The following is a 17,400-nucleotide window of genomic DNA, read 5'->3' on the forward strand; positions in this document are numbered from 1 at the left end:
GAACAATGTGGTTCATTTTCCCAGAAGTACAACATAGCAGAACAATAACTGTCAAATTCGTAGTCAAGTTAAGGGTGGTTGCATGAGAGATTTCTCCCACGCTGGTATTATTTCTGAGTGATTTGCTATCGATGCAGGTGGTGAAGGTCTGCACTGAATAGCAGGAGAAATTAGCCAAGACCTTGTGTGATCCTACGCTGCTCTGGTGTCATTATTTTACCTAGCAAAAAAGAGCAAGGCAAGTTATTACTTTTGCCAGTCAGGCCTACTGTTTGGGCTTCAGATTGTGTCCATGAAGATTGTTTGTTTGAGTACCCCTACCATTATTTCCTCTCCCAGAGCTGCGGATAAAGCGCCAGAACTCATCAGAAAGCATCTCAAGTCTAAACAGCATCACCAGCCACTCCAGCATTGGCAGCTGTAAGGATGCCGATGCCAAAAAGAAGAAGAAGAAGAGCTGGGTTAGTATGGACAAACATCACACAACTTACACTGTATCGGGATTCATTGTGTGACAAATACAATGCATACTGAGCTCTCTTATGAGTTATGCAAAATTGTTCTTTGGACATCCATTGTGAATGGTCAGACAGTACATTTCCAGACATCAGTGGATCATGAATAGTGATCACGCTTCTAGAAGATGCTCAAGAATGTATCCACCATTTCGCCAGTGGTTTCATTCTATATTTAGCTCTGTTTTCATTGTTTTAAAACACACAAAAGCAAAAGATACCTCAATAGAAATGGAGAAATATACCCCATGTATTATACAATGTAGAAATCTGAAGGTTCTGTCCAATGCAAGTATGTGGGGTTTTCAGTCAAACACTCCATGGTCAGAGAGGAATGCTTGACAGTGTTAACTTGGAAATACCAGTGGAAATTAAGACCGTGATTTTCCAATGTATCTGCTGTGGATGATAGCCAAGGCAGTAATTTGAGAGATATTCAGTTCAGATCAGCAGGTGTTCACTTCCAAAGCTACAAAATCCATCTACTTCATGATGTCTGTTTGGTGTCGATGTCCAGGAACACCCAACACCTTGTCTGTGTTTGTATGTTCTCTGTATGTGGCCATTCCAAATTTGATCTTCAGTATGGCTCTATGATCTCTTCCTCATGCCTCCCTGATATTTGTAACAGGTGTTTGAGGTGAGTACTGTGGTGTGCAGGCCCCTGCCCTTTCCCTTTAGCCTGTGCCCAAAGAGTCATACTTTGAGACATTTGGAATCACCTCATTCTGCTTCATTTTTATTGTCCCAAAAGCTGTTGTTCTGACATTTTATGTTGTAAGAAGAAAAAAGACAATCTAATCCATTTTCCAGATCATCCATAGATTGGTCTTCAGTTAGGGGTGTTAAAAAAAATCTATTCATGAGATGACTCCCACATTGCGATTGGTTTTACTACAGTTTAGACTGTTTAGGGAGTACTCTTGGCTTATGGCTGTGTATGGTTAGTGTACAAAGTCATAGTTTCAGGACTGGTTGCATCCTCATATTTCTGATACTTCAGAAGTGGGAGGGGAGAACCCCCCTGGTGGATTTTTTTTTTTTTTAATGGCATATTAAAATTTTCAGTAATACAGTAATGACAATGGACACATTTGGCGTTTGCGTTCCATATCCCCCCCGTTCTCTCTATGGAATATTATCCCTCATCCAAAATAACACTAGTTTTAAAAGTGAAGAAAAACTTTGCAAGATTCTTCCTTGGATGAAGGATAAAGGTTAACACGCATCCGGTTTCACTTTCCCATGTCATCAATACAACCATTTGAGTGTTTTCCCACTTTCTAAAACCCCATTGATCTGACATAAGATAGTCCTGACTTCTCTGTGTCCTTAAACTTAATCTTGCACAGTGCCTGGCCATTCCCTACACTATACTAACCTAGTCCTGAGTACTAACACAGTTTTTGGTAGATTTCATAATTGAGTAAGAGCTGCTGGAGTCTATCACATGGATTAAGACTCAAACTAAGACAAAAAAAACTTGGTGCTTTGACCTTCTTCAACCAATAAATCTGACTCTATTGCTTTAACGTCCAGGAGAATGACAAAGGGGCGGCTTTTGTTTTTCTCATTCCTGATTGCTCAGCCTTTCGTGCTTTCTACTTACAAAGTCAAATGAGTTGCACAAGGGCCAAATATTGCAATTGATTTTCGGCTACAGCCTTTTGTGATTAAAACTTAAGCAAATCAAGATTTCTGATGAGCCATGTTTCTTCCCCCTATGTGCCGATTGATTTTTCCTTGTTTGCTGAATTAAAACATTTCTCTCGCATTAGCCATTGGCTTTCTTCTTTTAATCTATATCTCAGCATTTGGTAAGGACAGGTCAGGAATACAATAAGCTTTCACTGCATTTTCCCATTGCATTTAACTAATAGAATACATGCAAAGCTTTAAATTGTTTTATAAAACAGGCTAGTGTTTGGTACATTATTTTACATTTAATATACCCAGGGTTACATCTAATATACCCTTATCCTCTGTTTATTAATAGAAACTTGGATACACTATACTTGGATTGTATATGATAAACCTATATGTTTATCTATTGATATACTGATATAATGCAGAGTTCATATATTGGGGGTGATAATAATACAGGTATGAGAAACATAAGAGTTAATAAAAAAAGGCTTATCACTCTAGGGTAGAAACAGCTGGGATTTTCACTTCCTTTGACATTTGGGTCTCAATAGCAGTCCTCTCTCCCTTTCTCTCCTTTCTAGCTGAGGAGCTCCTTCAACAAGGCGTTCAGCATCAAGAAGGGCCCCAAGTCCGCCACCTCGTATTCTGACATCGAGGAGATCGCCACACCGGACTCGTCCGCCCCCTCCTCCCCAAAACTGTCCCATGATGGGGGCGACAACCCCACCTTGTCCATCAAGTCATCCACGTCCACCTCCTCCTCAGTGTAAGTTCTTGTTGTTTCAGGATTCATTTTTGTGATGATTTGAGCTGGAATGTTTAATATATGCAGATGTCTGTAGTGTACTTTCCGGATCTCCGTTTTCTTTTGCCTGATGTTTGTCTGTGCAGGTGAAAGTTGTCAAAGCCTAGGTTTCCAAATCTCATTGTGGTGACATATCACAGTCTGCATAGTCTCTGCTGCTGCTATGTATTAAGACAATAAACACATGTTCGCATTTAAATTGGCATGTATTTAAAAAAAAAATCTTCTCCTGTACAAAACAACTGTGAGTTTTACTTGAATTATCAGTAATTTTTCCCCTAAAAAGATTACTTTCATGTTCTACTTGAAGCATTACATTTTTGTGGAGGTGTTTATGAAGGAAATTGTATCGTTTGTTGACAGAATCTTTGAGGGCATCGAGGAGCCGGAGAATGAGGAGAAGGTGGTGTCTGAGCTGCGCTCGGAATTGTGGGAAAAGGAAATGAAGCTGACAGACATCCGACTGGAGGCTCTGAGCTCCGCCCACCAGCTGGAGCAGCTCCGAGAGGCTATGAACAACATGCAGGTATGTTGACGGTGCCATGTGCTGTTCCATTTATTTCTGAGTTGGTCTTGTGGACTCAGCAGCTCTTTTAATACAGCAATGCACAGAGTTCAGAAGACTCTATTTCAATGGAACGGGTCAATGGTCATGGTTGCCCATCTTTCTGATGAATCTCTTCCCCAGATGACTGTGGAGAACCTGAAGGCTGAAAATGACCAACTCAAGACAGGGACAGGCCCCGCCCTCAGCACCATCCCTCCGACTTCCTCCATCTCCCAACCTCAGGGCTTGACCTCGCTGCTGACCCAGTCACCACGGCAATCCATGGCCATGTCCCTCACCTCGTCCTTCAGCTTGAGCCTCAATGAGTGCAATGACCCAGGCAAGGAACAATTCTGGGGTGTAAACACTTATATGTACTCATTAGCATTAAAATAAAGGGTATGTGAGAGCACAGGCCATATAGTGTCATTTTAAAAAGAAATTATGGATTTTAATAAACTTAGCTATTGGGGTTAGGTTAAGATCCTCTGCTGTAAGATAGGAGAATAATTATAATTCAACTCTATATCTCTCCTTGTCTTCTCAGATCTGTCTCCTATGGATGTGATGAGCATCTCCTCTCAGAAGGACGATCACCGCCTTCGTGTTCTGGTCCGCGTGGCAGACCAGCGGGTCTTCAAAGATGTGAGAATCCCTCTTTCATTCGGTCTTGGAAAAGCTGCACATGCTCTGAATCCTCACTCCTCAGGAAGCCAGATTTCACTTCAGAAAACAGATGAGATGAGAGCTGAATTTCCAGTATGTGGGGCACTAGATGTACCTTGTCTGTGATGTAATACATTTCAAACCCTTTCATGGCTAAAACGAGGCCTTCGCATAAACCAAAACACTTTATTGTGACTGGTCCTGTTTAATGCATAGATGTGTGTTGTTACTTTCTTTATGAGGTTTGTTCAACAGCTGATTCACTGTAAATTAACACAGTGCGCTCTTTTACTTCTACACTGGAGTAAAAGATTGATGTGTAATTACATCACAACTACTGTAACATACTGACAGCCCTCCCTTCTCTGCTCTCTATTTCTGTTCAGGACATAAAACAGCAGGATTTCTTCATCGGTTCGGCAAAACTCAATGGAAAAACTGACTGGGCAATGCTGGATACTGCTGTCAGCCAGCTGTTCAAGGTGACTTTCCATTTCTTGTTGACATTTCTGACTTCTGAACATCAAAGCTTTTAGTAACAAAGTAACTTTTAAAACAATCCCCACTCAGTGATCAAGTACCCAGTTTGATCAAAACCCTATATATTATCAGGAGTTATGTTTTAATTATGCTTTACATTTTTCTTGTTTAACTTTACAATACAGAGCACAGGTTTTGAATAGGGTTCATGTTAATATTTTTTTCTCTTCCATTAGGACTACATCACAAAGGTGGACCCAGCCTCCAGTCTCGGTCTGTCCACCGATTCCATCTATAGCTACAACATCAACAGTGGCAAACGAGTCCTGGGAGTAGAGGCACCTGAATTAATGCCAACGAAGTGCATGGGCAAAGGATCCAACAGCATTGCAGTGACTTTGAAAGGTCAGTCGCTTAAAGGTCAAATCTGACACGGATGCTCAATGCATGCAAGACACAGATATGTAACATTCCTTTTTATAATAAGGGGCATAGTCAATAATTATCCTTAGCAAATCTAAACTGTCGATATAGACACACTAGCTATCTCTTTGGATGTTTCTTTCAGTCACTACTGAATAATATAGGGCTGGCCATAATACAGTACTGTATATGGTCATCCTACATTATCCACTTCATCTGAAGATGTTTAAATCAATAATGAAGCTGCATTACTTCATTGTTGTTCATTTCTTTGTAATGATAAGGATTCAGACAAAGGCTTTGTCTTGGGTTTAAACCGTTTCAAGCACTGCCGTTCAGTACATCTAATTACACTACCTGGATCTGGTTCTTCTAACCTCTTTAGTTATTTCCCCAAAGTTTCTGTACTTATAATTAGGCCATATCCTTATCAGAAACATTTTCTAACAGCAGCTCCAGTTTCACCGCTGTCTCTCCTTCCTTTAAGGTGACTTTAAGGCCTCATGATTCCCTTCTATTTTTATCACTTCAGCCTTGCTCCCTTGGAGGATAGCCTACTTACCTTCCCGGCAGTATGACAGCAGATTAGAGAAGGGAATTCGCTGCGTCCTGACACACAGTGTATTGAAAGGACACTTTGAGAGCAAAATCATTTTTCTTTTTGGTCTTTTTCAGTTTTCAGAAGTAGCAGTTTCGTAATGTCAAACCTTCTAGCGTCATTCGTGACCTGAATGGAGATGTGGTTCTTTGAAAGAATATGCCAGACTGTCAGAGTGAATAGAAGATATTGGTGTCCTGAAAATGTCAGACAGTGACAGCAGGAGGTCCCAAATTTGTCATTGCTCAAATGTGACTTTTTAAGCATCTCTGCAGAATGTTAAGTTTATTGAATGTGGCCAACAGTCTTTTTACTTAAGGTCTGTGTCATTGTTTTGAAGGCAGTTCGATATACATAGATGCTCACCATTATCTGTCCTTAATTCAGCCTTTGTATTTTTAAGGAGTGGATTTGTTACATACATGTATATTTGTAAACCTTTGTATGAGGTAACAAATGTTCGGTAGGCCTGATAAGGTCGTATGTGGACATACTTTTTGAAATGTAAAATTTCAGTTTAGTATTTTTGATTTGAATTATGTCTTGAAGACAATTACATGTTTTTGTGTTCTGCAATGTGTTCACTGTAGGGCATTATGCATCCAAAACATTACCTATCCTGATAAAGGATGAAAAAAATAAAGACTGGTGCCTAGAACAACATGTCTGCATTGCCATTGGAACATAATTAATCTTATTTATATATAAAATGTGTGAATTCTGTTTTTGAATGATGTCTCAATATTCATCTTATCTCGGCTCGGTCCTGGTCTCTCTGTCCCCATCTGTAGGTCTGAAGGAGAAGTGCGTGGACAGTCTGGTGTTTGAGACCCTCATCCCCAAGCCCATGATGCAGCATTACATCAGCCTGCTCCTGAAGCACCGCCGCCTCATCCTGTCGGGACCCAGCGGGACGGGCAAGACCTACCTCACCACCCGGCTGGCAGAGTACCTGGTGGACCGGTCTGGGCGCGAGGTCACGGAGGGCATCGCCGTCACGTACAATATGCATCAGCAGTCATGCAAGGTCAGAGAGTTATGATCGCTGGCAGTTACCTTTTTTTTTTCCCATCCAGTTGCAGACTGTCACGCAACACTAGATGATTGGAGATGAGCTTTGGCCCTCTTTGCCATTTAGATTTGTATTAAATCAAAAATTGGGGTCACCTGCCAATCACAATTTGCAATCCACCATATTGGTGAAAGAAAATACCTCTGACCAACATCAAACAGTCAAACCTATTGGGTTTATAATTTGCATTTGAGGGTGGCTTGATGTTTTGATTTTAATCCTGGCCTCCAGACTGTGATTTAGTTTATATCTTGATACATTTTTTTGTATAGAGCTGTTAAAACCTTTTACACTAATAATAATAATGATCAAAGACCACATTCACTGTAACGTAACAATAACAGTCCTACATAAATGTACTTAATGTACCTGGATCCCTGCCTTCCCAATTTACAGGACCTGCAGCTGTACCTTTCCAATCTGGCCAATCAGATTGATCGGGAGACCAGCGGAGATGTCCCATTGGTTATTATCCTGGATGACCTCAGTGACTCGGGGTCAATCAGTGAGTTGGTCAATGGCGCCTTGACCTGCAAATATCATAAATGGTGAGTGACAATAACGGCAAAAACTTTTTTTTTTTTTTTTTTTTTTTAAAGGACTGCAGGGTCAACTTTGATTAAAAAATTGATTAGCAATTCTGATATTAAGTTTTAGTAAGTGATAATACAGCTAGAAATCTCTTCAGAGTGTTAATGAAACAAAAAAAATAACCCTTAAATTTAGTGGGATAGAGAATTAAGTAAATGTGGTCTTACTGTCCATTTCATAAAAATAAACTTAAATGAGTTTATCAATGACAGACATGAACGTAGAAAAAATAACATCAATTGAAAATCCTTACATTTCCAAGGGACACAGAAGCCATTTTAATGGAGAGTTTCTCCAATATTTCTTCCTCATTGTAGCCCTTACATCATTGGAACAACCAACCAGCCTGTAAAGATGACTCCAAACCATGGCCTGCACCTTAGCTTTAGGTAATTAATGTTTCATTTTCAAATGCTCTGTGGTAACTTGAGTCTGAGAATCCCAGCAGCAAAGTGTTGAAATTGTTCAAGGTTCCTTTCTTATTTAATATATCCAGATATATACCCTGAAGATTTATTTTGTGGCGCTTGTGGAAGGAATGTGGGTTTGAGTTGGACCACCAGTCATTCTTCATTCTTGCCCTTCTACAGGATGGTGACCTTCTCCAACAACGTAGAGCCAGCGAATGGCTTCTTGGTGCGCTATCTGCACAGGAAGCTGATTGAAGCGGAGAACGAGGGCAGCGCGGGCAGCGAGGAGCTCTTGCAAGTGCTGGATTGGGTGCCCAAGCTCTGGTACCACCTCCACACCTTCCTAGAGAAGCACAGCACGTCCGACTTCCTCATTGGTATGTACTTTGGTAGAGCGGAGCAGACCCCCAATCCCGAGGAACATACTTTTAACATGCTTTTAACATCACAATTCAAAATGCTTGATTCAGGTAATTATGCTGTCATCTTAAGATACCTACCTAGTAAGACACTGGGACTGGTGATTTTCCCACAAACAAGACATTTCCCTTTTTCCAGTTTCTCAGCATTTATAGGCATCCCCATGAATAATCCCAATAGTCTGAATTATCCAGAACCATCCACTAAAGTGTCAGGAATGCCCCGAAGTGTAGAATTAGGTGGGAAAGTGGATGTCACGCATTGGAGATAATGTTCCAGAAAATATGGCTAGTTGAGAAACTTTTTTTTTTTAATTATTATAATTGTTTTTAAGAGGCATATTTTTAATTTGCCTTGTTTCCCTCAGGACCCTGTTTCTTCCTGTCCTGCCCGGTCACCGTGGAGGAGTTCCGCTCCTGGTTCATTGACCTGTGGAACCACTCCATCATCCCCTACCTGCAAGAGGGGGCCAAAGACGGAATTAAGGTACACTGCAAGGCAGCCTCTGTGCCATTTAATTGCTTGCTAATATCTGCTTCTAAATAGGACAAATATTTGAATGTTTATTCTTGCAGTTTTTGGGTTGCCAGTTGGACTCAGGATTATCATGCATGTCAAATAATTGTTATACTTGATGCTTTCCATTCACTCCCATGACTAGACGGTTTAAAGTGTAAAGTGGTCGGCCCTCTGTGTTTTAATTTCAGGTACACGGTCAGAAGGCAGTGTGGGAGGACCCAGTGGAGTGGGTGCGGGGCACCCTGCCCTGGCCGTCCGCCCAGCAGGACCAGGCAAAGCTTTTCCACTTGCCCCCTCCCAGTGTGGGTCCAGTCGGCACAGGGCAGACCTGTGAGGAGCGGGTAGCCAAGGAGACCACGCCTAGCACCCTTGACTCTGACCCACTGGTGAGTAGGTACCAGGGAAGCCTCCTCTGGTCGTAAATGGATAATATAATTTTTCCAGGAACACTATCGCTCACTTCTAAACAGGTTTGACATTGTATGGGGATATAAAACTAATGAAACGGAATACCTCTCTGTGATGTGATGCTCATTCTTCATTCTTTCCATTCCAGATGGCCATGCTGTTGAAGCTCCAGGAGGCAGCAAATTATATTGAATCTCCTGACCGCGAGACAGTGGCAGATCCCAACCTCCAATCCACACTTTGAAAATTACATGGAAACTAAAGACTGAATACTCTCGGATGGCTAGTGCTGTTAAGAAGCTTTCTACCATGTTTTCCATTAATCGGCGGGCCTGCAGGTGTTTGGGAATTGGATTCCATCTTGTTTTGGCTGAGTTACAAAAAGGAACTAGCAGACACAGTCTGTTCTGTATCTATTAGAGCTAAATATAGTACTTAAAAAAAAAAAAAAAAAAAAAAAACAGTACGATTTCACTTTTAATGATAAAAAGAGAAAATAACTATTTGTACCGTACTTTTTATTTTGTTTTATTTAATCAACAACTGCATGGCAATCATTGCAACAGGTTAAAAACAGAAATCAGTTACCTTTTTTAATTGTTTTTTTTCTTAAAGAAAATTTATCTTAACCTTTTATTAAAGGTTATATTTACTTACTCTCAAAAAAAAAAGAAAATTTCATTGGGAGCCATTACTGTTCCACTTCTGCCCCTTCCCATAACTCAAGGAAACAGGTGCTGATTGGGGAAACTGACAGTATTCTCACACCTCATTGGTCCTCACAGCTTGTGGGCAGAAATAAAAGCACACTGAGAAAGGGCAAAAGCACATACTTAGTGTGTTACTGCATTGTGCAGGGTACGGCCTTAACCGATCAAAAATGTACACTTGTCATTGTTTGGTCTGTTACATGAGAACTGCTGGTCTACTTTTATTCACTTTGTGCTGTAGATAACATCAGAATTGTGCTTCAGAATTCCTCTATCCAAGAATAAGTCATGTAATGATTTCCTAAAAGACAGCTTTACTTTCCCAGTTTAATTGTATCTAAATCATAGTCTAACTGATATATCAACCACATCATTCTGTAACTGAATACACATCTTAAATGTCACTCATAACATCTATCTGAGCATAAGGGACAAGCAGAAACTGATTCTTAATTATCTTAACAATAGGCCTGTAGTTTTGCTCTGTTGCTAGGTTTGCTAACAAGGCTTGTTATATAACTATTGTTCTTGGATCTTGGAATTTCCTTCTCCCTTGAATCAGGGTTTATTAAGATAAGCTGTGATGACTAGGCCTCAAACACATATGCAATTTTCAATTAAATAAATAAAATGGTGCTTAAAAACAAAACAAAACAAAAAACGCCTTAATATATCAACCTACTATAGTTATTCTTAAGAATAAACTAAATAAATTAAGTTGCTTTCTTTAGTATTTATTGAAACATATACTGTACTGTGTGTATACATAATCTATTTTTATGTGTGTATGTATATACATGTGTGTGTGTGTGTGTGTGTGTGTATATATAATGTACACACACACACATACATATACATACGCACACATACATTATTACAAAACTATAGCATAGCAGACCGGGAGTCCACACTATCTCCAGTAGAACTCATTGTTGTTAACAATTTCAAGTAATAACATGTAATAACAAAGTATGTTAACAATCTTATACACATTTCCCATCCAGTCTACAGTTTGAAGTTTATAGAGCTGGAAACCGTGCCGTGTAAACTGAGCCAGAGTAAATGTATTTCTCACATTATGCAGTCTTATATGTTAGTTTTGAGCTTATGGCAATTGATAGGAAAAACATATCTTTCTCTATACTTATGCTTTAAAGCATTTGTTCTTATACAAAATATTTATTGAAGATGTGTGCCTTTGTGTATGAAGGTTCAGAAATTACTCGAGCCACACTCTGATCATAATATCAGCTAAATAGCCTGTAAGAGGTATTCTTTAAAAAATAAGTTCACTTGGTAGACATTCACCTAAAGTTGACCATCTACATAGACAGGTGAAGTAATTCCAACACAAATGGTTAAACATAACCCTATGGTGTAGTTACACTGAGGTAGGGGAGAAAACAGATTCAATATCAGCATTCAAAATAGCTTACAAATTCAAATTACAAAACAATCTTACTTGATTGTAGCCTAAATGCACTTTATTTTAGTTTAGATTTTTTTTTTTTTTGGAGGGCTGTATCAGTAAGGATATCTTCCATGAGATTAAAAAGCAAATTATATAAGTCTAAAGACTGCATGTAGGATTGAAATGTGCAGTTCAATTCTGGTTCTGTAGAAGATCGTGGACTCCCTTAGCTATATTGGTTATCTTATAGAACATCCTGAAGTGCTAATACTTACAGTACTATAGTCTAAGTATTCACTTGAATGATGGTAAATGGTCAGAAACAATACTGCAGTTCTTTTATTTTTTTGTCCTCAAGTTATCATTCAAAATGGTTTGGGTACCAATCTGGGTACACTATCAAATGTCAGTGATACAGCAAGAAAGAAAAGTTCGTGTTTTGACTATATTTGCTCAGTCATGAAACAAACATTTGCAATGGTCTTCAGTGTTAATTAAGACAAGTTATTGGTCTAACCAGGCAGAAATATTTATCATTTTGTTCATTTACCCATCAAAGTCTTGTTCTGTTTATCCTTAATTTTACTAATGATTTTATAGATCTGAGGATTTTTTTAAGGTACTTTAAATGCTACAGAATTGTCTGGTTTCCATGTGTGTGGTACTAAGTACAGATCTTGTAAATATACAACAAAATAAAACAATTGCAGAACTGGCTATTGACCACCCTAGTGAATGTGGATACTTTGCATTACCTTTATATAAACACTGTTTGGCGTTGATGGTAACTAATTTAGCTATAATGTGCAAATATCTTTGTGTGCTTAACCAAATACTTGAATTGTATTCTAGCATAGTGACTGTAATGCTAGTTGATTGAGTAGCTGAGAATGTAAAGGAATGTAAATTGAAAACCTGCTATAGATCTGAGCTTTTCTATTTTTTCACGCATAGAATTGTCAGCCATAGAAAATTGCTATGATATTGGTGCTATCAAACTATGCCCTAGCCATCCTTGCATTTTGCCTCTGAAAAGCTACAACCTTGTCTACTGTATGTATTTCCATGTCATGCTGGTGACTGAACACACTGAAATGCAAATGGCGCTTCAGGTTATCAAATTCATGCATGGAATTTGAATTTAAAAAACAACAACAAGAAACCTGAAAAGAATCAACCAGCATCGTGGAAGAGTCGTACAATTCAGTCGGGTTGTGGCTTCTCAGAACGCAAAGTGAGGATCCACCCCAACTCAACTCAGCAGTGAAATCTTAATGACATATCTCAGCACTACGTCTTGTGGAGCACAAATGCACTTAATGGAACAATAAAGCAACCATTTCAAAGCTTTAGGCTCTAGCAGTTGTGGACCAGTAAGTTTCCCATTATGGATACAGGAAAGAAATAGTGAAATCATTTTGCAATTTGTAAACTGAAACTGCATGCTAATCTTTGTACAGTGGGAGGGATGGGAATCGATATGTAACAAGGTAAATGCTGTCTATGTATTTTAAATACATTTCTTGTTGGGGGGGTGGGACTTGTGAGTTTGTTTTTTTTGTTTGGTTGGTTTTTTCCCATGGAACAACATAAAACATTATTATTTTGTCATATGACTACAAGTCAACGCATTCAGGTACAAGGAACTGACTATATGTGAATGCTAGAGCATTCTTCACTGTCAACAGGAATAAAAAAGCAAAACCTCAAATCAAGCCTTAAAACAAAGATGTATTTATTAGAATCGGGCCGATCATAATCTACATTTTAGCAGAATCAAATATGTTATCTTACCCATGCTCTTTTCTTTCTGTTACATGTTGAATCGAAGCATTTGCTTTTTTGAAAGTGATTTAGGTTGAACTGGTTGCCCCATATGTAGGTTTGGGGTTTTGCACAGTTAAAGGTAAATTCATTTTCAACCACAACACGGGAATAATAATAATATAATAAAAATAATAATAATGCTTTTTACAAAGTAGACTTTTCTATTACTTGGGATTTTTGTGCATTGCTTTTTATTAAGCTGTATAAAAAATGTAACTTTTTTTCAATTGTATTCTCATTTTGTAAGAAAGGATATCAATGTTTTGTCGGCATGCTCAGTAGTTACCTTATTTATAATTCAAACTTGATTTTGTTTAAACACTTAAGCTACTGAATTTGCAAAGCTACAATTTCAAGTCTTACAACATAGTGTTATAGAGAAAACTGGCTACATCAAAAACTTTATCCTGACAGACTTAATTCTTCCAGTAAACAAAAATGTGACCTGCCAAAGTCATTTGATTCTTTTGAAGTGGAAACAAAACTGGAAACCAATAGTGTCAACCCCGAGCAAGCCGTTATTCAAAAACATTGCAATCCTGTCTTTTTCTTTTTGTTTCTTGTTTGATTTGTTAGTTTTTTTACCCCATCCTGTGTAAACATCCTCTGATCGTTGTATCTGTTCTCTGTGTGGGTTCATGTGCTGTGATAAAGCAGTTATCCTGTGTAGGGGGGACTATACAGCAACTTATACTGGCTTTGCCAAAGAGAATGGGTGACAAAAGCTACAGTCTGGATCCAATAATAGTTCCCAGGTAATTAAGCAAAAATACTTATATTCCAGTATTCAAGGTGACACATTACAGTTTCATTTTGATATCCTGAGAAGGAATGATCCAATTGGGTGGTTGGTTGGGTGTGTAAGGCCTTGTTGTGCACTCAGTGCTCATATGTCAAAATTGGACTATCAGACCAAAATCTAGAACCCGTGGCCTTATATTACTCTACTTGGGAGGTGCTTCAGATTTTTCTATTCAGGATGTTTATGGGGGGGCAGGGGATGGCATGGCTCAGCTGATTTTATTTCCTCTAGATGTTGTCCCCAAAATGGCTTTTGAATGATTTTGCTTGACAAGCCAAAGACAACAGGTCCTTCTCAAGAAGTAAAGTATAAGTGACTGCCATGAATGTGTGATGGTGCCATTGCTAGTGTTCTGTCTGTGTGCCGATTTTAGGTTTTGGAGAACTGTTCAGATTGACCCAATGCAGTTCTCCTGGTGTGTTCTGTTCTCTGCTCCTGTTAAGGTGCTTTACAAAGAAAATCTAGAAACAAAATGGCTACCTTTAAAATTATTCCAGTTCTGAATCTTCCCCAAGCTGGCTTTGTGTGGGTTAATGAAAAAGACATGGATTCAGAACTACTATAATTTAGTATTTCAATTATGATGTGGTCATTTTGGTCTCCAGCAGTAGAAAGATTAACTATATTTAAGATATAGTTAAATTCTATTAAACTATTCCTGTCACTCATTTAAATAAATTAGTTAAAATTTTCCCACTGGGGCATTTTGTAATCTAACTTTGATCATTTTCCATTATCCTAATTGTTCCTAATACAGTTGAAAAATAATAGATAGGCCTACTAAGATAAGATACAAATCATTTGGTTTTATGGTTACTAATTGTGGAAACTTGTTGCTTAGTGAAGACTTCCATTATCAATGAGTGTGATTCTACAATACCGTAGTGTTTTGCGAGATGCCGTAACTTGAACAAGGAGGGGAAAATTACACCTTTTCAGAGTTCTAAAAACAAAACAAAAATCAATGCTCAATTTCTGCCTTTGAGCTCCAAGATTTTGCATTACAGTTTTATTCTGAGGCCAATACAGGTTGCTGAATAGTCACACTTAAGTCTTAATCTTAAAAAATTATTTCTTAATTTAAAAAAGGTGTTATGATGGTATCTTATGTAACTGACGTGCAACTTTGATGGAATTCTATATGTTGTAAATGCATGTCACATTGGTGTGTTTGCGAAGCGTTTCATAAGACCTAAGTTGTTGGGATTTTTCTTTTCGTGTGTGTGTGTATATGTATATATATATATATATATATATATATTACACATACACACACACACGTGCACTTTTTTTTTTTTTTTTTTAAAGAAACCATTTGTTTTTTGTTTTTCCTAAGCAATCCTTTGTAAAACTTTCTTTCTATTTTGTACAGAACGTTATAATTGTAAACAGTGTAAATAGGTAACGCATTCCGCGACAACAATCATTTAAGGAAAATAAGAAGAAATTTGACTGTAGGATTTTTGGGGGGAGGGGAAAGAAAATAAAACTAACCATTTTTTTATTACTTCAGTGCTGAGGGTCCCTGTGCAGAAAAGGGCACGTTAAGGCATGTTTTTAAAAATACGAGGAAAAAATCCATCTGTCTAACATTGTTCGTTTGTTCAATAAAGTCATGCCATACAGCATATAGTAATGTTATCTTTTCTTTTTTAGCTTTAAAACTGAATGCCAAAGGTTTTCAAAACACAAACATATATTGGAAACATTAAAGCCCATTCAAATTGATCCTTGAAGTAGGACACCGCAAAAGTAAAATGTTAGACACCTTTATCATTGGAGCATCGTGCTATGTAGTTGTATTAGATGTTTAAACTTTAGATTCAAGACTGGGGCAGCTGAGTTTTGGACATATTGCCGCTTGTTTGAGATCGGTATTACAGTAGGCAAGCCTGGAAAAGACCGATTTATGGTTAGGTTCTCTGTATCAAACAGGGCAGATGCCTATTGGCAAAAACATTTAAAATGGAATTAAAGTGTGCATACTAAAGTTAAATTACCAATTCTATCAGCCAAACTGTTGCTCTAGGCCCTGACTAGGAACCTCAAGTCAGTATCCCTCATGAAAAGGGTACCGATTTGTTACCTTAGGCTCAGGCTCGAATACTAACAATGTGTTGATATTTATTTGTTAATACCCCACAAACCAACTCTATACATATTGAGGGAGTAGACCTAGAGGAAGTTCAGGAAAACTCCACCACTAGAGCTATCAAGATCACACTGAACAAGGCCAGAATAGCCTTCAAAAGGCTTTCGGGAACATCTGGAAGTATCGGATCAATCCAAAGATCAGACCCTACACCAGTTAAAATGATAAATCGGTGCTGTTGCTGGTGAGTGACTCAGTGCGACATGAAATCACACACTGCCTTCCATAATGGATGTCTGAGACTAATCTGTCGGATATTTTGGCCCAACAAGATATCTAACTCTGATCCGGTTTAAACGCACAAACACCTGCTGCATTACAACAGAGATGAAGAGGAGGAGACTCGGATGGTTGGCCCATGTCCTGAGGACCGCACTTCGTTGGACACCACAAGGCAAAAGACCTAGAGGCCGCCCATGTAATACCTGACACGGAACAGTTGAAGCAGATGGATTTGACATGGGGTGAAGCCGAAGTAAAGGTGAAAAACAGAAAATCATGGAAGGCTCTTGTTTTGACCTTATGCTCTTCTTGGAGCGAAGAGGATAAGTAAGTAAGTGGATATTTGTTAGTGTTGGTAATACACTGTAAAGTCCAAAGAATTTTACAATCATGTGAATCTCCAAAAACAAAAGGTACAATCAAGAAAATTAAAGTACATAATATGTTCAGTATACAATATTGGCTTATATTTATGAAATGGATGTTGCATCTGTATTTGTATTGCAGCTGCTCATTCAGAAAATAGTTTGCTATTTAAAATTAGGATATTGACAGAGGAAGTCACATTTGGGGGAAATGAAACCAGGGAAACGAGACTGAAAGATTTAAGTTTAGATAAGAAATCAAAAAACTTTAAAGTTTAAAAGCTTAATTGGGACATTGTAACTATCTTCTTCACCCACTTTAAAATATTTTTGACAAATTAATGAATTTGCTATAGTACCTAAACTGGAAAAAGTTGTTAGTTTGGGCTCATGTGGAATTGAGGTAATAAACAAATTATATTGGCGCACATAAGATCAAACATTACAATTTAATTGCAAATAACACAAATGCTCGTTTATAAATCGAAGGGATTACATAATCAATTTTTTCAAATTGTAATGTTGATTTTTATTTTTTAAGCAAAATGTATCAAATGTCAGTCATTATTATTAGCATTCATGCCTGATTAGAAGTGGTGTAAACTATTTATACACACAGTGACATAAGGTGTAGGACACTCTTGGCATCTGTAGAATTATAAGATTTATTGTGTTAAGAGGAAAAACAGGGGAAAAACAACCCAATTGGAAATTACATTAGTTCTATTATCAAAAAAAGGAACTTTTCAATTTCTGAAAAAAGGAAGTGAAAACCATATTTTATGTGATGAGTGGTGTAAATTTGGAATC

At 38.1% G+C, this 17,400-nt stretch overlaps 1 protein-coding gene across 6 annotated transcripts in view; it reads left to right on the top strand.

Annotated features, from left to right (window-relative positions):
- Positions 1–15,481, top strand: part of LOC136749363 (neuron navigator 1) — a 144,329-nt gene extending 128,848 nt beyond the window's left edge. For all 6 annotated transcript variants that reach the window (XM_066703581.1, XM_066703583.1, XM_066703584.1 and 3 more), the window contains 14 exons: positions 340–461; positions 2,744–2,928; positions 3,331–3,493; positions 3,656–3,854; positions 4,062–4,159; positions 4,567–4,662; positions 4,897–5,065; positions 6,473–6,708; positions 7,150–7,301; positions 7,662–7,733; positions 7,935–8,131; positions 8,542–8,660; positions 8,882–9,079; positions 9,250–15,481. In XM_066703581.1, the coding sequence (XP_066559678.1) occupies positions 340–461; positions 2,744–2,928; positions 3,331–3,493; positions 3,656–3,854; positions 4,062–4,159; positions 4,567–4,662; positions 4,897–5,065; positions 6,473–6,708; positions 7,150–7,301; positions 7,662–7,733; positions 7,935–8,131; positions 8,542–8,660; positions 8,882–9,079; positions 9,250–9,345 (2,102 nt within the window). In that variant the 3' untranslated portion in view covers positions 9,346–15,481. The remainder of the gene's footprint in view (positions 1–339; positions 462–2,743; positions 2,929–3,330; positions 3,494–3,655; positions 3,855–4,061; positions 4,160–4,566; positions 4,663–4,896; positions 5,066–6,472; positions 6,709–7,149; positions 7,302–7,661; positions 7,734–7,934; positions 8,132–8,541; positions 8,661–8,881; positions 9,080–9,249) is intronic.
- Positions 15,482–17,400: the final 1,919 nt, after the last annotated feature.

Source organism: Amia ocellicauda, chromosome 5 (assembly GCF_036373705.1).
Source record: "Amia ocellicauda isolate fAmiCal2 chromosome 5, fAmiCal2.hap1, whole genome shotgun sequence".
Classification (NCBI taxonomy): Eukaryota; Metazoa; Chordata; class Actinopteri; order Amiiformes; family Amiidae; genus Amia; species Amia ocellicauda.